Genomic DNA, 20,604 nt, shown 5'->3' on the forward strand with positions numbered 1-20,604 from the left:
AACTCAAGCACTTGGGTACACACACACACACACACACACACACACACACACACACACACACACCACACACACACCACACACACACAAAACACACACACAAAACACACACACACACACACACTTAAAAAGCCAGTTTATACTTCTAGCTGTAAATCCTGAAAATACTGAGACGTATGCCTGTTTTAGTTTTTTAACTTTGCAAACTTAATCACTGGAAAAATAATCTTATTTCTTTGATTTCAAGCGAGATTAAACATGCTTATTGGTTATTTATAGTTATTGGTTATTTATAGTTCATGTTTTGTGATATGGTGATATGTCTGTTTGTGCCTGTTGCCTATTTACCTACTGAGAACTTAGACTTTTTCTTATCACTTTAAACTCTTTAAGTGTTAGGGATATCAAAGCATTGGAAGCTATAGATAACATGATCATCACTTTATGAACTGATTTTTTTTTTTTGGTGGGTAGGGGCGGGGTTAGAGTTCTGTGTGTTGAACTCAAGGCCTCATGCTCACTAGGCAGATGCTCTCAGTGCTTTGCCTTTTAGTTTGTTTACAGGTAGAGTCTTGCACTTTTTTTTGGGGGGGGGGGGGTGAGGCCAACCTCAGACTGTGATCCTCCTACATCTGCCTCCTACATAGCTAGAATTACAGATGTGAATCACTATGTTTGACTGAAAATAGTTTTATGCTGGATGTGGCTGTCTATATCTTTTTTTTTGTTGTTGTTGTTTGTGGGGCTTGAACTCTGGGCCTGGGCACTGTCCCTCAGCTCTTCAGTTCAAGGCTAGCACTCTGCCATTTGAGCTATAGCACCACTTCCGGTTTTCAGGTGGTTAATTGGAGCTAGGAGTTACACGGACTTCCCTGCCCAATCTGGCTTTGAACCGCAGTCCTCAGATCTCAGCTTCCTGAGTAATTAGGATTACTGGCGTGAGCCACTGGCACCCAGCTAGTGTATATCTTTATAACCCAAGTCTCCAGAATGGGCTAGTGCTCCCCTGGAGCCTGGGGCTCTGTTAGTGGGAAGCACTCTGTCCCATCTGGTGTCCCAAGTGGATACTGGTCTTCCTTCGCCAGTTACCCACACGCAGACTCAGTGGAACTGCTGCTTGCGGGAAGTAGCTCTCTGCTTTGAAACTTGTTGGCTGTAGAGCTGTGTGCAGTTCTGCCCTAGTTTTTGAAGTAGGGGCAAAGATCCTAGAGCAAGGCTTGCCTCACTGGAATCACCATAGTTAGGGATGTAGGGGTACAGATCCTCATGCATGTAGAAGTGACCCCTCTCATGGATCTCCTGCATCTCTCCTAAAAAGGGGAAAATAAGATATTCCTTGGTTTCTTACTCTCGACTGAGCGTACCTTGTAATAGGTCAGCCTTCCCTGGTCTGCTAAGGAATCTCACTGTCCAACCACCAAGACCACAAAGAGCCCTGTGACTTAGGCTCCTTAAAAACAGAACTGATTTATGTTTGTATTTGTGCTTCTAGGCCTGGTATTTAAAAAAAAATAGAATTTACAGCATTTAAGAGTTTAAAAATTACTGCTTGTACCAAAGAGCAGGTTTCTGAGTGAAGAACTTGATGTATAATTAAAAAATAAAATTCTATGTGAGTACCTTAGGAATGGCCTAAGAGAGTTGATTGGGGAGTCCGAGGACCATTCAAGGTGTATTTTATAGAACTGTCAAGTCTGCAGCTCTCTGTGTGGACTGCTGTTCTGAGCATAGTGATTATATAGGACCCAGCTCATGGAGTGGTCCAAAACTGTGGGATGACTTAGAAATCCAGCCCCTCTCATCTGTCAGGCTGATGACACAGTTCAGAGCTTAAGGCACCTCTTCTCTGTGGCCCAAGATAGACTTCTCTCCTAGCATCTAACTGTTGGTTGATAGCACTGACTTAAAAACTTTCTCTTAGGGATTGAGAGGTAGGATGGCTCACAGGTAGAGTGTATACTTAGTATGTTCAAGGCCCTGAGCTCCATCCTCAGCACAAAAATAAAAATAAAAATCTACTCTTTTCCTCTACAAGCTGGATGGAGCTCTGTAGGTTTGGAGGCCTAGGTGTGTGGACATATGCGGGAATTCTGGGGATGGTAATTCTGGCCTCCTGTCATCTGTCCTCACTCACGTAGCCTGCTGTTCTTTCTGTAGAAATCGTGGACGGGAACGTGAAAATGACCTTGGGTATGATCTGGACCATCATCCTTCGCTTTGCCATCCAAGACATCTCTGTGGAAGGTAGGTCTCTGCTGTCTTCCATTCCTCAAGCTTGTTACCATTCCCTGGCCTTCTTCATCTTTCTTCCTCTCCGGGCTCAGCCAGGGAAACTCCTTCTCCTGGGGCAACCATACTGAATCACAGGTCATTTCTGTCCCTAGGCCTCTTGTTCTGGTGTAGGGAAAGAGCTTTTTTCTTTTCTTTCTTTCTTTTTTTTTTTTAATGGAGCTTTTTCCTATGGTTATGTTGGATCAAAACTTAAAGGATACAGGGAAAATAGCCTTGAGGGGAAAGTTAATAGCAGTAAGCATCAACATCATCCAGTAAACAACCTACAGATGTATTATGGCTCCAGACAAACTACCCACTTTGAGGAAGCCCAGAGCTGTGGTGGGAAGTTTATTGGAAACCCCACCACAGTCTTGGTGAGAAAAACAAAGTAGAGATTAGAGACCCAGAGCTGGCCTCAAGTCCATCACTTTGCTCCCACAACACCCTCTAGTGGCAACTCTGTGGATCTGCAGGAGGGCCATAATGATTGGGACGGTCAGTGGTCCTGTACAGCAGTTTTTGAGGCTAATGTTTGATGTGCATGTATATATTGATATTGTATATTGTTGCGAACATGCTAAAACACATGTACAAGAACAAATATTTAAAATATGAAATGGAAATCATGTTTTAAAAATATTTTTGGTTTAGTTTAGTTTTTGTCAGTCATGGGGTTTGAACTATTTGGTTCATTTTAGTGGCATAGAAATCATAAGCAGTTTTATCCAAAGGCATGTCTTGATGTGAACAATGTGGCTCATTTTGTTTTATTATGCAAATTTTAGGTTTTGATACTTTATAATTCAGCACTGAAGTCTAAAGTCTGAAGTTTGAAGTATGGCCCACAATACTCTCTTAAAGTGTGCTTCTTGTTAGTGATAGTGGATATAAATTTGTTTTTCAAATAGTTGTCTTGCTTTTCTTTATTCTTTTGGGTGGAGTTCTTGTTGATTCAAATTGTCCATTTTGTTGTGTTTTTTTTTTTTTAACATGGGAGCTTGAACTCAGTAGCAACACTAGCTGAGACTATTTTTGTATGCTCCTGCCTGAGGTGTTATAATCTTCGTAGGCATATTTTAACATTTTAAAGTCCACTTTGTGAAAATAAAGGAGATCAACCATGAACCCACTTCACTGGGTACCATAACCCGCAATTCATAGACATGACCCCAGGGGGCAGTGCAGTTTGCAGCCTATTGATGCTGAGAGCAACCTGCGTCCCCTGTCATCAGACACCAGTCAGTAAATATAGGCAGCATTATTTATTTAAGTAAACATAAAAACCTGGGTCAGAATCATCACGCTCTTCTCCTGTGCTCTTTGCGCTTTGTAGGTATAATACCATCCTGAGGCTTCTCTGGACCTGTAGATTTTCAAGACTGTTCAGAGTTCTCCCCAGAGCTACCACTTGTTAGAGGTTGCTAACTTTTCTTGTCTTGCTACCACTTCTTTGAATGAAAAGGAGCCTGGACGGTGCTCCAAAAGCTGCTTTTCAAGCAGCTCCTGTCTCTGATTTTCAGTGTCTGATGTGGCTAGATTGAATAACTTCTGAAACTACCAAACAGCCAGGGAGAATAGCCTGGGCTTCTTCCCTCCTTAGCAGCAGGGTTGGACTCTAGACATCACGGTGGTGAGGCCCTTTGTGAGCCAACCTCCCCCCCCGCCCCCCGGCTTCCCCTGGGTCAGCCCATTGACTTCTACCCATCCCCTTCCCCACAGAGACCTCGGCCAAGGAAGGGCTGCTCCTGTGGTGTCAGAGGAAGACGGCCCCTTACAAAAATGTCAACATCCAGAACTTCCACATCAGGTGAGTGTAGGGGCCAGGCCTTCTGCAGCCTCCTTCAGCATCTCCAGGCCCCTTGGCCGGATGATCTCCATTCCAGAACACCATTGGGCCCTCACAGGGAGGAAGTAGCCTTTTAGGGGAAGAGGTGTTGCTGTGCCTTTGGACCTCTTCACCCTCCCCCCAGTACCGTGGCCACATCCACTGCCTGACACCCCTCTGGTTGATGGGTATGGTACTGGAAGAGCTGGAAGGAGAAGGTACTGAGAAATTACAGGCTAGCAAGACCAGGGCTGTAAGCTTGGCGTGGGGAAAGCTGGATGTTCCCAGTTCATCTTAACTGGCCAACCCCATCCCAAGCTTGACCTCAGTGCCTAGGAGTGTGGCAAGCAGAATTTCCATCCTGTCTTCTAAATCCTGCTCCGTGGAGTTAGGGAATCATCCATGGAGTATAAGAGGCCCTAGCTTGCAACGGTGCCCTTGGTTGGTGCTGGGCTGCCTCCTCCACCCCCATGGGGCTCACTCACTAGCGTACCTTGTTCTTTCTCCCTCTTCTCCGGCAGCTGGAAGGACGGCCTTGGCTTCTGTGCCTTGATTCACCGACACCGGCCAGAACTGATTGACTATGGGAAGCTGCGGAAGGTATGTGGGCCTCCACCTCCCGGCCCTCTGGTCTCCGGTGGGTGGGGTAGACTGGGAGAGAGGGCAGGACAGTCTGTCTAGGAAAGTCCAGGCTGAGGGGTTTTGAACCTATACACTAGCCAGTCAAAGCCCTATCTAGAAGTGATAAGAAAAACGCCTTCCCTGTGAGGGTTGCCTCTTTACCCAGCATATATGACATGGTACCCCACACATACAGCCCACCAGATAACTGCCGCTACCAGAGCCGTGGTGGCTGTGTCCTTAGTGTGATGCAGGCTGCGTGGTACTTCTCTCTTCTATTATTCCTGGCTTTCTATGGTGGAGATTTTAGTCCCATGATTTCAAACATTGCATCTCCTAGGAGACACTAATCCAAGGCTTGTTCCTGCCCTGCTGTGCGGTTTCAGGCAGGGTATCCCATCCGTAGGTTTGATTCTCTTGGTTGCTGCTGGGTTACATTTGTGCTCTTGCCATGCTGCTGGCTACATAGCCCACACTGGTCTTTGGGCTCTTGGGCTCAAGGGATTATCCTGCCACAGCTCCTGAGGAGCCTGGGACTGCAGGTGTACACCATCTCGGTAACTTCATTTGTGCAGCTGGCATGGCACTGCTAGGTGGTTTTCTTGAGCAAGTATGTAATGGTGTGTGTGTGTGTGTGTGTGTTTGTGTATGTGTGTCTATGATGAGGAGGCAGGGGCTGTTTCGAGCTTAGCAGTTCTTGGCATCCACACTGGTTAAAAGACATTGGCCTTTCCTCATATCCATCCCAGGGCCAAGAGACCAATGCCCTGCACATCTATGGGAAGGGCACTTGAGCCCTCCTAAACCCCTAATTGGTGATCTGGAATAAAATCAAAATGTCACCTGTCCATAATCAGATCTTGTAGCGAGAGGACTTCTAGGAATGAGGGTCTTGCATTGCTGCACTGCCTTTTGATAGCTGGAAGGCAGTGTGCTCAGGACAGTCCTGCCTGCCTGTGTCCTGGGAAGGGTCTCTGGGCAACCAGTGCCTGAGCAAGGTATACATTATCCATGCTGAGCACCCCTCCATTTGGGGGAGTGTAGTTCACAAGCTGCCACCAAGGACCTGTGAGGAAGAAAGGGACACCTGAAGCTTGGGGCTGGGACCTCTGCCCACCTACAAGGGTCCATCTGCTGAAGGAGAAGAGTTGGTGGCCTGCCTCTGTACGTGGCTCAGTCTAGTCTGTGTGGACATCAAGGCCTAGCTTTCCTCAAGCTAATCTAGGGACAGGGGAGATCCCAGCCTACTAGCTTAGCTGTTTTGCAAAGGAAAACACACACACACACACACACACGCACGCACGCACGCACGCACGCACGCACGCACACACACACACACACACACACACACACACACACAGACTGAGAAGCTATAGCATCCTGAGAGTTGTGTGGCCAAAGTAAGCTTTCCAGGTGGCAGCCTTACATGCCTTCCTGTTGAGTGGCTGGGCTGGGCTGGGCTGGGCTGGCAGGTGTGTCACATCCATGTGCACAGCAAGTTGCCACCTTCCATAGAAAGTGGCACCTATGCTGGCTGAGCCTCTGAAGTCACTCGTCCACTCTGGAGGCTGCAGAAGCTACAAGCCTTTGGGAGACAGGAGTCCAGGAGTGTCTGGCACCCTGCTAGGGTCCCCCCTCAGCCTCTGTTCCTCTCTGTCCATTTTGCCTGTTAGGCGTTCACTCCTTCTCTTCAGCTCAGCACCGTCCATGATGCACAGCCCAGTCCCCGCACAGACTTGAGCCTGGAGAGCTGGGAAAACTTCCCAGAGCCAACTGCAGAGCCAGCTGGTGCTTGAGAGTAGGGGGCTTCCACGGGGAAGTTCCTTCTTCTGGTCCTGGCTTTGTGTGGGGTGGGGGGGAATGCACTTGGAGCCTGCACACTAACCTCAGTTGCACCAGGCCCTCGATGGAAATGACCTTCACTGATGGGTGCTATTTTTTTTTATCAACCTGGCTACTGTCAAGTTCCCAGAAGGACCCCTACCTTGCTCTATTTTGAATAATTTCCTCTGAAAACTGCCAAATGTGTGCATTTATTCCTCTGTTGCTTTGTATTGAGCATACAGGAAAACTGATTTCTGAGCTGTCAAACAAAACTTCTTTGCTGGCTAGGCGCTTGTGGTTCACACCTGTAATCCCTGCTACTCAGGAGGCTGAGATCTGAGGATTGTGGTTCAAAGCCAGCTGGGGCAGGAGACTGTTTGCTCCAATTAACCACCAAAAAGTTGGAAGTAGAGCTGTGGCTTAAGTGGTAGAACACCAGCTTTGAGCAAACAAAAACTAAAGGACAGCTCTCAGGTCCTGCTGGCTCCAAATTGTGATCCTACTGACCTCTGTCCAGGCTTGAGCTCCTGTGCCTGGCCTGTGTTTAGGTCTTTGAGGATCTGCTATAATGGTCTCCACAGCAGCTGCACTGTTTTATATCCCCACCAGTGTTTGCATTATATCCCAATGTGCAGGAATCCCATTTTCCCACAGCCTCATCATTCCCAAGAAGGTGGCAGAGGCACAGGGAATCAGAAGGCTCTGGCTACTTGAAGGAGCTCAGAAACTTCATAGAGCTGGGCACTAGTGGCTCACACCTGTAATCCTAGCTACTCAGGAGGCTGAGATCTGAGGATCGTGGTTCAAAGCCAGCCCAGGCAGGAAAGTCCATGAGACTCTTACCTCCAATGAATCACCAGAAAACCAGAAGTGGAGCTGTAGCTCAAATGGTAAAGTGCTAGCCTTGAGCTGAAGAGCTGAGGGACAGCGCCCAGGCCCAGAGTTCAAGCCCCATGACTGACAAAAAATAAAATAAGCTTCATGGAGCATAGGCTCCTGATTCAGAGCTTCTAACTCAACTCTTGAGTTATGGATGGGGAAACTGAGTCCCACTGGCTGGTAGCAGCATGAATGGTTGCCCTGCTCCCAGCATGCTTTTCTTAGCAATCCTAGCATCAGGCCAGTGTTGCTCACTCTGAATGGAAATTCAAGGAGGAAAGTGATGGGTAGAAAGAAGTACCCCAGCCACTCCAACCAGTTTTGGTGACCATCAGCTGGGTGTCATGCTCTTTGTCATGGCTTTCTCCTCTTCTCCCTCCAGGACGATCCACTCACAAACCTGAATACAGCCTTCGATGTGGCAGAGAAGTACCTGGACATCCCCAAGATGCTGGACGCTGAAGGTAAAGCACTGTCCTTCCGTGCCCCCTGGCTCTTCCCCAAGGCAGAAGGGGGAGGCCTGGTCTGTCTGCTAAACCCCATTTGAAGCCGGGTGCCAGTGGCTCACACCTGTAATCCTAGCTACTCTGTAGGCTGAGGTCTGAGGATCACAGTTCGAAGACAGCCTGTGCAGGAAAGTCCGTGAGACTCTTACCTCCAGTGAACCACCAGAAAACCAGAAGTGGCGCTGTGGTTCGAAGTGGTAGAGTACTAGCCTTAAGTGAAAAAGTTCAGGGACAGCGCCCAGGGTTCAAGCCCCATGCCCCCCTCCCCCCAATTAAACCCCATTTGAGGAGCCTGGGGTCCCTTGCATGCCAGGATTCTGCAGCTCCCTGTGGTTTGGAGGAGAGGAGCTGGCGGGTACGACACCGGGCCTTGGGCCCAGCAGGTACCCGTGGCCTAAGGAAGCTCTCATCTTTGGGGGTCAGGGGGGTGGGTGTGGGAGTGAGTGGGATGCAGTGTTCCCTTTTGACTCAGCTCCTGCCCACCATTTGGGGTGGTAGGGATGGGGTCCTCTGGCTGAGAGGCGCCCTGCAGAGCCTGTCCTCCTAACCCATTGTACTCTGGGGTAGTTGGCAGACCGTAGAACTTAGAACCCTCACCTCCTCTGGCTGTGCTGCTTGTTCTTGCCTCCTTCTAAGTCCTTGTGGTCCTGGGGGCACACCCTTCCCCCCGCTTCTGAGGAGAGAGCCAGAAAGCTCTGGCATGGACTGCCCTGGTGCCCAGCTCCAGCCGGAGGAGGCGGCTCCCACGCTGGGTAGAAGAGGAAGGGACCACATCAGTGAAGGCTTTTCTGCTTCCTTCCCCTCTGCTTCCTGCCCCACCCTGGTGGCTCTCCTCTTCTTTTTTCCTATGTTGATTGAACCATGAACATGCCAGGTGAGGGCTCTACTACCTGAGCTGTATCCCCAGCCCTTTGATTTGATTTCAGTTTTCAAGATAGAATCTTGTGCTAACATTGCCCAGATTGGCTTTGAACTCTATCCTCCTGCCTCCACCTACCACTTAGCTGGGATTACAGGTGTATGCCACCATGCCCAACCCTACTGACATCTTAAAATTGAAAATACCACTAAATTTTTTTTAGCTGGGTGCCAGTGGCTCACCCCTATAATTCTAGCTACTCAGGAGGCTGAGATCTGAGGATTGCAGTTCAAAGCCAGCTCAGGCAGAGAAGTCCCCATGAGATTCTTATCTCCAATTAACCACTCAAAAAGCAGAAGTGACACTGTGGATCAAGTGGTAGAACACTAGCCTTGAGCACAAAGAGGCTCAGGGACAGCACCCAGGCCTTGAGTTCAAACCCTACAGCTAATAAAACAATTTTTTTAAAAATGTGAGCAGAAGTAAGAGAATAGCATAATGAGCTCATATATGGATCATCTAGATAAAATAATTGGGATTTTTTTTCTTTATTGAAATATATTAAATCAGATCTTGGGTACCACTGTCTACTTCCAAATACATACATATATATTTATTTTTTTATTTTTATTTTATTTTTTTGAGCCAGGCACTGTGGCTCACTTCTGTAATCCTAGCTATGCAGGAGACTGAGGTCTGAGGATCTGTTTGAAGTCAGCCCAGGCAGAAAAGTTCATGAGACTCTTATCTCCAGTTAACCACCAGAAAACTCGACGTAGCTCTGTGGCTCAAAATGGTAGGGTGCTAGCATTTAGCAGAAAAGCTCAGGGACAGCGCCCAAGCCCTGAGCTCAAGCCCTATAACGAGCAAAAAATAAAAAGTGAGGGGCTGGGAAGGTGGCTCAGTGGTAGAGCGCTTGTCTTGCATGCTCGAGGCCCTGGGTTCGATTCCTCAGCACCACATAAGCAAAAAGAAAAAAGCTGGAAGTGGCGCTGTGGCTCAAGTGATAGAGCGCTAGCCTTGAGCTGAAGAGCTGAGGGACAGCACCCAGGCCCAGAGTTCAGGCCCCACTACTGGACCCAAAAAAATAAAATAAAATAAAATAAAACCCTGCTTTAAAAAAAAAAATAAAATAAAATAAAAAGTGAAAATAAAAAAATGTATATTTTGAAATCAGTTTTCACATCTAACAAAATGGCAGTCATCCCTTGACTACCTCCAGTTCATAATCAGATCTCTCCCTTGACCTAAAAAGGTGTTTTTTTTTAAATGTGTATGTGTGAGTGTGTGTATGTGTTTGTGCAGGCACACACACGCGTGCATGCACGTGCCAGTACGGAGGCATTTGTGGCAGCACTCAGGGCCTGTCTCTTAGCTGGTATGGGCTGTCCTGCCTGGGCTGGCTTTGAACTGAGGTCCTCAGATCTCAGCCATCTGAGGCACTAGGATTACAGGCAGAAGCCACCAGTACTTACACAACCTTCCTATTCCCTCTGACCCTTTCACTCCTGCCATTGAATGCTTCCCAGCAGAGCATCCCCTATTTCCCCAGCCCTCTACATCCCATGTTCCTGTTGGCAGCCTGGCTCGCTGCTTGGCATTTTTGGTGAGACGAACTCCCAATGTGCAGGACTCTTTCCATCTGTGTATAGGAGGTACTGGGTACTCACCTGCTGGCTCTAACCACAGATCTTTCTTGGCAGACATTGTCGGAACTGCCCGGCCAGATGAGAAAGCCATCATGACTTACGTGTCCAGCTTCTACCATGCCTTCTCTGGAGCGCAGAAGGTACCCGGGGCTCTTGCTCCTTCCAGGCCCAGCATACCTCATGTGGGACCCCACCCATGCCCTCCTGCCCCCCACCTTGCCCCTTTGCAGGCATCTGGACAGTCTGTTCTTATGGGTAGCATTAGCTCTGGTTCTGGAGTGTTCTTGCTCGGCCCTTTTCTCCTGCCTCACCTCTGCTGTCTCTCTCATCTTCTCCTGTTACTGAGATGATGGAAGATGAGCTCACCTCTGGACCAGCTGACTGGGCTAGATAGTGAAGGCTGGGTGCAAGGGCCGTGTGGGCTGCAGCCTGCCAGGCCTCGCTCTGTGGAAGTGATGGGTTTCCCTGGGCTTCCTCCAGAGCATCATCTCGACTCTTCACTTTCCCATTTGTGCAAAGGCATTATAAACCTCCTGTGGGCCACATGATCGTTGCACCACTGGTGTTCTGGGATGTAAGCCAGCACAAGCCCAGGGTGGCGGGGGTGGAGAGAGAGAGGTGGGTAGCTGTGAGTCCTACAAGTGTCCTGGTCCAGGTTTGCTCAGGGAGGGCTGAGGCTAAAAGTCCAGTTGTGCAGGTTGTGTATTGTACAAGGGCCCCATTCACACTACACGCCTTGAAGACTAGAACATGTTCATTCCCAAGCTTAGCTTGGGCAGCAGATGTCCATCCTGCAGTGTCACTCTGACCACACAACATTCACAGCTTTAGTCCGCAGGCCTGTCATGTGCTCTGCATGGCGTCTGAGTGACCATCTACCGTGTCTGATAGATCATCTTGAAGTGCATGATGGGAAGCTCACCTGCCCTTGGCCCTGCCCCCACCCCGTCTCCCTCCCTGATCTCCCTCCCTTCCCCCATGCGGTCCCCCTCTCTCTGCTCCCTCCCTTCTCTGCTGTCTGTTTTGCCTCTTTGTCCATTCCACCATTACAGCTGTTCGGGTTTGTGCTGTGCTGTGCTGTGCTGCTACTTTCTCCTCTCAACCTCTTCTCCTTCTCTGTGCAGATATGTAGGCCCGCTAAGGCCGGAGGGGAGGCCATGTGACCTCATGTTTCATGTCACTGCCGCGCCTTCTCGGTGCGCAGAAGGTGAGCTCACCCTTGGCCTCGCCCACTCTCCCTGCCACACTCTGGCTGATCTCTTCCATCCTCGCTGGGCACTCCAGCCCTAGGCGCGGGGTGCTAGGAAGGATGGCAAAGCCCTTCTACCTCCATCAGGGGATAGGATGCTCTCTGAGCCCTGGCCAGGACACTTGAAGATGCCAGAAAAGCCCAGCCTCAGACTGGCCTCCTGTGCCTCTATGTTTATGCACTGGGCACAGCAGATCTCATGACATGAAGGGTGCTGTGGTCCCAGCCTCTTCCCAGGACCCTGCACAGGATCCCATATCCCAAGGTGCACAACTTTTGACCTTGCTTCCTGGCTGTTCCCTTAACTATCCAGGGACCCTACTGCTCTGTCTCTTCCTCCTCCTGCCTGAGCTAGGCCAGGTCCTTAAATTCAACTTGCAGCCAGGGCAAGGAGAAGGCTTCCGACTCCTCCCTGGTGTCCAGGCCAGATCCCTGCCTGATGCTACTCAGCCAGGGCAACTGTGGATCACTGTACAGGTTGCATACTGTGTGAGTGCCATGTGTACCACAGTTCAGTGCAGCTTCAAATACTACTAAAATGCCTGCTAAAAATAAACAAAGCAATACTGCTGGCGCTGATAGCTCATGCCTATGAGCCTAGCTGCTTAGGAAGCTGAGATCTGAGGATCACAATTCAGAGTCAGCCTGGGCAGGAAAGTCCGTGAGACTCTTATTTCCAATTAACCACCAAAAGGCTGGAAGTGGAACTGTGACTTAAGTGGTAGAAAGCTAGCCTTGAGCACAATAGCTCAGCGACAGCTGAGTTCAAGACCCAGGACTGGCACAACCACGCACAAAAAAAAGCAATGTAGTATTTTCTCAGATGAAGTCCTTTTAGGAATAGGTACCATTAAATAATAACAGAGACTCCCAGATGGGCCATTTGTAGCCCCATTCCTTGCTGGAAAGGTACCTCAGACCCTTTGGCCACTGATGACAGCTGGAGATAAACCCAGCCTGGAGGCCTCCAGCTGCCCGGGCCCCTTCCAGCCCTTCCTGGCCTGCCTCCTGCTTTGTCTGTCCCCTATATGCGCTGCTCTCTCACTGGCTTCCTCAGACCCCCACCCCACCCAGGAGCTGAGCAGCATGTGTGCTTGCCCTGGTAGGGCCCCCAGCCTGGTGGCCACCCAGAGTGCACCTGCCCACAGCTCCAGCCAGGCTGGCTCTGCTATGGCCTTTCCTCTCTGTCTGACTCTCCCCCCTCCTCTTTGTCCCCCTTTCCTTCAGGGGTTCTATCCTGGCTGACGACATTGCTCAGAAGGGGTGTGTTGAGTATACTGGGGAAAGTGCATGCATGTGTGTGGTGTGGTGTGTGTGGAGGGGGTGTGGCGATGGTGGCGTAGGGGTGCGTGTGGCAGCTTTCTCTCCCTCCAAAATCCCCTTGCCATCCCCCTCCCCCCGCCCTCTTCCCTCTTACTCATCCCTGCTGCAACCATTTCATGCTTTTGTCCGCATCTCAGGACAGGGTCACCATCTGGGTATGATAGGGGTGTTGGTGGGGGGGGGGGGACTCCTCTCCAGCCCTTTGGGTGGTAGGTCGGGAGCCTTCTACAGAGCTACCCGGCCACCTCTGAGGTGACTGCTTAGAGCGAGCAGGCTGGGGAAGAGCTAGGGAGGAGCTCTTCTGCCCTAGTCTCTTCTTGTCTCTTCTTGTCTTGATCATCCCCGGGAAAGTCACCGGAAGTCTTCCAAAACTCATTCACAGCCCTCCTCCCTCCACACCCGTTGCTGTTCACGTGGGACAGTGGCACCAGCTAGGCTTCGGCTGGCACACACAGGCACATGTATACAAGCACGTGGGCACATGTTTGTTGATGGCTTGGCCTCTTCTCAGCTGCTTTTGTTTCTCATTCTCTGACAGTCCCTCCCCCCCGCCCCCCCCATAGAGGTTTAGAATGAGGAGAGAGCAATAGGTTTTGTTCCTGTGGTTTGTGCTTTGAAATTCCTGATCTCTTAGGAACAGCTTCGGCGCTGTCTTGACCGAACTCTGCTATGGGTGTCCCTGCCTACTTTAGGGTTCAATGGGGCTGCACACACATCCATCCAGTGAACCCCTAGTCATTACTTGGTCTACTTCCATGGTCCTTCTGTTGCTGCCCTGGGAATTCAGGTCCACCCAGAAGATACCCAGAAGAGCCCCAGAGACACGGAAGCAGCAGATGTGAACAGAGCTGCTCTACTGAGGCTGTGTACAATGCCAGGGGGCTTTTTGCTGGGCTGCAGTCTTGAGCTCTGGGGGAATATTGAGGCAGAGAAATGCTCAGAGAGGGATAAACAGTGGGTGTCAACAAAGGAGCTACATGCAGAAATCATGAGACCAAGGTGCAAGAGATGAAGCCTGTGACACGAGAGCAAGCCATTGTTGCCAGGCTGCTGTGTTGCAGGGAGTCGTGAGAAACTGAGGCACAGCTAGAGAGGATGCTGTGGATCTACTTGTCAGTTCCTCCTGCCCACTCACCTTAAGAAAGCACTGCAGCCGGGATTCTTGCCAACCGGAGGCCAACCTGGGCTCATGGCAGCTGGGGCACGGGTTTAGTTGCCAGCCCACGACAAGAGGCGAGACTAGGTAGCGAGGGGCTATGGGAGGAAGGAAATTTTTGGCTAAAACTGTCAGCAGTGAGATCCTTGTGGCGTTCATATGAATCTGTGGGTTGTGTGGGGTAGAGCCATAGGACCTTGATGTCACCTTAATGCGTGCCAGCCCTGTCTGCACCATACCTATTCTAAGTAATGTGGTGCTGGTCTTAAGGATAGCAGTTTGGCCTGGGACAATGGATTAAGTACTTCAGGGATAATAAACCATAACTTATAAAAATAACAACAGAAACAAAAATTGCACGTTCCATTGTGTAATGCAATTGAAAAGTAGGTCACCAAGGCACATGAAAATACAAAAATCGTGGAACATGAAACTCACATTTCTCGTGGTCATTTCCTTTGACACCTGGAAATAAAGCACCTTGGCCTGTTTTAAGGCTATTTTCTCAGCCCCTTGACGCAGCTATGCTTAGGTCACGTGGTCTCATGCCACTTTTGTCCACATCCGAAAGGCCTGGCCGTCTGGCTCTCCTTAGGTCCCAGCATGGCCCATCTCTTTTGGAAAGAACCTGGGGCTAGGGTTGGGGCTTGCCTGAGTTTTCTTTTGAGGTTCTTTGTAGTTCTGTCTTTCTGGGCCAAGTCTCTAAGCTACAGTCTTTCTGTGGTCTCATGTGGACTTGTGGTTCTGGTGCTGGCTCCTCATTCTCCCGCAGGGTCTAGCATTCAGTTGTGAGAGGGCAAAGCTAGAAAGCCAAACACCTGGGTTTCCTGGGTGGAGTGGCATTCCCCTCCCCTTCCTCTAGTATCTGTAAATTAGTCCAGTTGCTTCTTCCAGAGCTGACTTGTCTCACCACTTGGGCTGAGGGTTGGGGGTGAGTAGGCCCCTCTTCTTAAAGTGGCCACAGAGAAATCTGTTTACCCAGCCCCCTAGCAGGCTTTCTCAGGGGTGTACCCTATGAGAGGGAGTTGAGAGAGAGAGCGTATGGGAGGAACAGAGTTCTAGGGAATCTGCCCCTTGTTTGTCTTTAAGCAGCAAGTCTGCCTTGCAGTTAGTTACCTGCTGCCCCCTGAGGCACTCCAGCCTGGAGGTGCATTTGCAGCAAACCCTTTATTTAAAAAGCACCCTTTGGTGACTTGTTATTCCCAATAGCAGATCTGGGGTTACACTGGCTAAGTTTTCAGTCTTTGTGGCCTGCTGAGGCCAGCCCAGGAGAGGCAGGCAGAGATGCGGACTTGGAAACAAGTAGATGTCCCACAGGAAATCTCCTCAAGACACCCTCAGGATCCTTGATCCTAAACAGTCAACAGTCAGCGGGGAAGGGTGGGGGCCGCTGGGCCCTTAAGCCCACAGGACCCACCTAGTCTACCAGTTTGAATGCACACATCAAAGTTTATGGCCCAGGGTCTTAGGAATGAGGTTGAGGTGAGCCTTACCCATAGAAATCACAGCAGCCTGCAGACTGCTGCATGGAGGCTCACGCCTATAATCCTAGCTACCCAGGAGGCTGAGAGATCTGAGGATCACAGTTTGAAACCAGCCTGAGCAGGAAAGTCCAGGAGACTCTTTTTTTTTTTTTTTTTTCATTAATGAATAGAACAGGTATTTATTGAGACTTCAATAGATGTTTAATCATAACTCACTTTGTTACACTTATCAAAAGTATGTTTATCTGTAACTTGCAAGAAAATAAGCACAGGCATTTCAGGATTTTACTCACGTTCACATTGCAAATATATGAAGAGAAGGGACATAAATTTAAAACACAATATAAAAAGAATCTGCCTCTTTGTCTAGATCATTTGACATTTTTCTCCTTAACTCCTTGATGAATAGCTAATGTCTGTCTGAGAGTAGATCTAAGACATTGCTAAGGATCACTTTTTTTTTTTTTTCAGGCGTAGGGCCTGAACTTGGCCTGGGTGCTGTCCCTCAGCTCTTCAGCTCAAGGCTAGTGCTCTACCACGTGAGCCACAGCACCACTTCTGGCTTTTTCTGCTTATGTGGTGAGTCCATGAGACTCTTATCTCCAATCTACCACCTAAAAGCCAGAGGCAGAGCTGTGACTCAACTGGTAGAACACTAGCCTTGAGCAAAAAAGCTCAAGGATAGGAAGTGAGGCTGTGGCTCAAGTGGTAGAGCGTTAGCCTTGAGCTGAAGAGCTGAGGGACAGTGCCCAGGCCCAGAGTCCAAGCTCCACCACCGACAAAAAAAAAAAAAAAGAAAAAAAAAGAAAAAGAAAAAGCTCAGAAACAGCACTCAGGTTTTGAGTTCAAGCCTAAGGACCAGCACCAATAAATAAATACATATTAAAAAATAATAATAAAATCATAGCAGCAGCTGCTGCTTCCTGCTTATAATAAAGGCCACCCATGGTTCTTTGCTGCTTGTAAGCATGTTGGTTCCCCGGGGTCTGGCATCTCCTGCTTCTCACATAAATGCCATCCCAGTAGAGAACACATTTTCTCTTCATGGTCCCCTGTTTGAACCTGCAGTGGATGTAATCTGAGTGACTTCTGGCAGATTGTCAGCCTCTTGGGGGCACATCTGCTTGGTTCACATGATGTCAATTTCCAGCTGGGTGCACCAGGCTCTGAGGAAGGAATTTGGTTACCCTGTGGTTACTCAGAGGTCCTCCAGAGTGTCAATCAGTCAGGAGTTGTGTGTGCAAGTCTGGAGGCCGTGGCATCTCCAGGGCAGAGCTGAGTTGGGAGCAGGGGGTGAGGGCCTGTAGATGTGTTCCTTGCCTCTGTTTCTTGAGACCTGGAACTTGAAATTCCCACCCCCTTCTTAGGTTCTCTGGGAGGCCCATCCAGATGGGATGCCCTGTGGGGTACATTCTTCTTGACTTTGCAGTTCAAGGGATCTTTAGAATGATCTCATTCTGCCCCAAAACAGTCACCCAGAAGGCATGTGATTTGGTGGGCATGTATCTTCTTTGAAAAGTTCTTGGGAATAAAACTAAAACATTTAAATCTACTTAGTCATCCCTTCCAGTTCTCAGGAAGTTCTTTCTCATCCGTGACCTCAGTTGGTCTTGTTCCAGTTGAAACCCATTTTGTCTTGTTCACCTAGAGGTTGTCTTCCTCTGCCGAAACCAGATATTCTTTATCGTCTACAAGTTGCCTATCTGTATTGCAGATTGTATCCTTTCTACCCTGTGGTCTCCAAAGGGATCCTTATTTATTTCCCCTTGGCAGAGGGTTAGGATATGTACAAAGACCCATCTGACCTTCAGAGCAAGGTGGATTTGAGAGTGTTAGTCCACTAGGCTCTGCCCAGTCAGGGAAGACTGTGCTCTTGGCTCTGTAGGCATTTGTTGGCTGGTTGCATTTCTCCATGTCTTCTTTTCTCTCACTGCTGGGGCTGTCCATCTCTGGCCTCTGCTTGCCCAGCATTTGGTACCCAGCGTGAGCTTGGCTGTCCCAGTGGTGGTGCCCAGGAGATGCTGAGCTTCCTGGGCTTCTGGCCCACGAGAGTGTGATCCTTAAGTTGTGTCCCCAGTACACTGCGCCGTCCTTTATTTTCTCTAAAGTTTCTAGGCTTTGAGCCTAGAAATGGTTCTGCAGGTAGCCTCCGAGACTCTGACAGACTCCCAGCTTTGAATTCCCACATCTTGAAAGATTCTAACCAATCCAGCCTGAGGTCCTGAGCCTTGAGATTCTAGGAATTCCAGGATGGCCATGGGTTTCCATTCCTCTCCCCCCCCCTCCCAGCAGAGCATTTGGATGACAATCAGTTATTGGATTTGTTTCTCCTTGACAGGCATGTTGGGAAGTCAAAGCCCTTCTTCTCTAGGCCTTTAGTGAGACTCATTTGGCCCATGAGACCCAGCCAGGGACTAGCAAAGGAGTTGGTGAGGAGAGGGAGGAGAGAGTCTTGAGAGTGCCTTCTAACCATGGAGAGCTGCAGGGTGTGGGAGGGGCTCTGTCAGCACTGGTGTGTTCAGGTGCCCCTGCTGCTGGGGTACATGGGTTGTAACTGTCTCTGTCTTGTTGCCAGGCGGAAACTGCAGCCAATCGCATCTGCAAAGTGTTGGCCGTCAACCAGGAGAATGAACAGCTTATGGAAGACTATGAGAAGCTGGCCAGCGATGTGAGTACCCCTGGGTTTTTCTTGCCTGGTTCCCGCAAGACCTTGCACCCCATCCTGAGACAAATAGTCCAGGCAGTACTTCCAAACCCCTCTGGACACAGAATTATGGCTAGGTGTAGTTAACACTCCCACTGCATTTAATGTGGGCAGCTTAGGTTCTGCTCTGCCTCTCCTAGAAATAGGGAGATGGAAGGCAGAGGGCCCTGTCTGGGCTACGCTGAGCCTGGGAAACCCCTTTACTTTTCTCTCTCTCTTTTTGTCAGTCATGGAGCTTGAACCCAGGGCCTGGGTACTACCCTTGAGCTCCTTTGAGCCACAGCTCCATTTCCGGTTTTTAGGTGGTTAACTGGAGGTAAGAGTCTCACAGATTTTCCTGCCAGGGCTGGCTTTGAACTGCAATCGTCAGGTCTCAGCCTCCTGAGTAAATAAGATTACAGATGTGAGCCACCAGCACCCAGCTTAGCTTCCCTTCACTTTTCTAACTCATGTCATTTTTTTTTTTTACTTGACAAATGAGATCTGAGCCAGGGAATCTCAAAGGCTTTCCCCTGGTATACTGCTGCTGTATGAGCATTGCTTGAATTAGAACAGGGCTGTGTCTGGTATGGAGATGGTGTGGGCTGCGGCTCAGCTTGGTGTTGTAGCCAGACTGCCGGGGTCAGGATGGGACAGGGCTGAGTTTGCTATTCTGCCATTGGCTTTGTTTGGGTTATGATTCCACTTGCTACTTTTTGAAGAGAATTCAGTTTCTTAAACTGTACAGATAGAGCCTAGTGCCCAGGCTTAAATCCCTGCTAGGTCATGGCAGCAAGACACATGACCTGACAGATCACAACACCTAAACCCTATGGGATTCCTGTGGTTATTGGGAAGTTAATTCACAGGACAGGCCTGGCACCACACAGGTGTTGCATGTTCCTTTGATTCACCTTTGCTGCAGGCAAACAATCCAGGCGCTTCCCTGTCCTGGGCTCCAGGCATCTCTGTTCCAAAATTCAACCTGTATTCCTTTCAGCCAAGAACCTACATTTCTAAGAACATGAGGAAACCAAGGCCCACTCAGTTAGTAGGACCTAGGCTACAGCTCAGGGCTTCTGCCTCTTGGTGGACAATGGCTCTGTGGTCCTTCCTCTGGGAGGGTAGAGAGGCTTAGTGAAGTTGGCTCTGAGTTGAGTTGTCATATACTGGTAACTAAGCATCATGGAGCGTGTGGCTTTTGGAGGCTTAGTGATATTCACTCTAAGTTCCATACTCTAGGAGCTAGGCATCATAGAGCCATGGCTTTTGGAAGAAGCACCTTGGAGCCAGTCTGTCAGTAGTTGTCTAGGGATGTCCCTGGATAGTAGTGGGTAGGGAGTGTGATTTCAGGGGACCCTGTGCAGGAAGGGCATGCTGGGGTGGGGCGGGGAGGAAATGCCCTTGCACACTTCCCCCTTGGATACACTTACCGCTCTGCCTACACCACCCTAGCTGTTGGAGTGGATCCGCCGCACCATCCCGTGGCTAGAAAATCGTGTGCCGGAGAACACCATGCATGCCATGCAGCAGAAGCTGGAGGACTTCCGTGACTACCGGCGCCTGCACAAGCCACCCAAAGTGCAGGAGAAATGTCAGCTGGAGATCAACTTCAACACGCTGCAGACCAAGCTGCGCCTCAGCAACCGACCTGCCTTCATGCCCTCTGAGGGCAGGATGGTCTCGGTGAGTGCCACATGGGGTCTAGGCTCCTAACCCGGCCTGGCTTGCCTTCATCCCTGAGTGTCTCCTGACCAGACCAAATGCAGCCTCATGGGCATGGGTCAGGGAGTGAGACTAGTGCTCCGCCCACCCAGGCTGCTCCAAAATCATTTCTTCCTGCCACATATCACCCAGCTTGGCCTCAGCAGCTCTCCTGAATGAGTGCGGCTCATTCACCCAGGTTAACTCATAGAACCCAGAACCCACTTACCTTGTTCATCCTTGTTCTGGTTTCCTGGCTGGTTCTGTGGCCTCTGCCACACCTGCACCATTCTGGGTCTGGCTTTCTCTTCCAACTCGAAGACATCCTAGCCACCAGCCCAGCTTTCTTTTTACTTCCCCCCGCCCTTTCCACCCCCCTCCCAGCATGGGGCTTGAACTCTGGGCCTGGCTGCTGTCCCTGAGTTCTTCAGCTCAAGGCTAGTGCTCTACCAATTTGAGCCACAGTGCCATTTCTGGTTTTTTGGTAGATTATTGGAGATAAGAGTCTCACAGAGTTTCCTGCCCCGGCTGGCTTTGAGCCATGATCCTCAGATCTCGGCCTCCTGAGTAG

The 20,604-nt window shown here is 49.7% G+C and overlaps 1 protein-coding gene across 4 annotated transcripts in view; it reads left to right on the forward strand.

Annotated features, from left to right (window-relative positions):
- Actn1 (actinin alpha 1) overlaps positions 1–20,604 on the forward strand; it is a 103,427-nt gene that overhangs the window by 66,306 nt on the left and 16,517 nt on the right. For all 4 annotated transcript variants that reach the window (XM_042692545.1, XM_042692546.1, XM_042692543.1 and 1 more), the window contains exons 4-10: positions 2,155–2,241; positions 3,991–4,078; positions 4,618–4,696; positions 7,803–7,884; positions 10,489–10,574; positions 18,222–18,314; positions 19,785–20,015. In XM_042692545.1, the coding sequence (XP_042548479.1) occupies positions 2,155–2,241; positions 3,991–4,078; positions 4,618–4,696; positions 7,803–7,884; positions 10,489–10,574; positions 18,222–18,314; positions 19,785–20,015 (746 nt within the window). The remainder of the gene's footprint in view (positions 1–2,154; positions 2,242–3,990; positions 4,079–4,617; positions 4,697–7,802; positions 7,885–10,488; positions 10,575–18,221; positions 18,315–19,784; positions 20,016–20,604) is intronic.

The sequence above is a fragment of the Dipodomys spectabilis genome, unplaced genomic scaffold, assembly GCF_019054845.1.
Source record: "Dipodomys spectabilis isolate Male_0828 unplaced genomic scaffold, ASM1905484v1 ptg000157l, whole genome shotgun sequence".
In the NCBI taxonomy this organism is placed as follows: Eukaryota; Metazoa; Chordata; class Mammalia; order Rodentia; family Heteromyidae; genus Dipodomys; species Dipodomys spectabilis.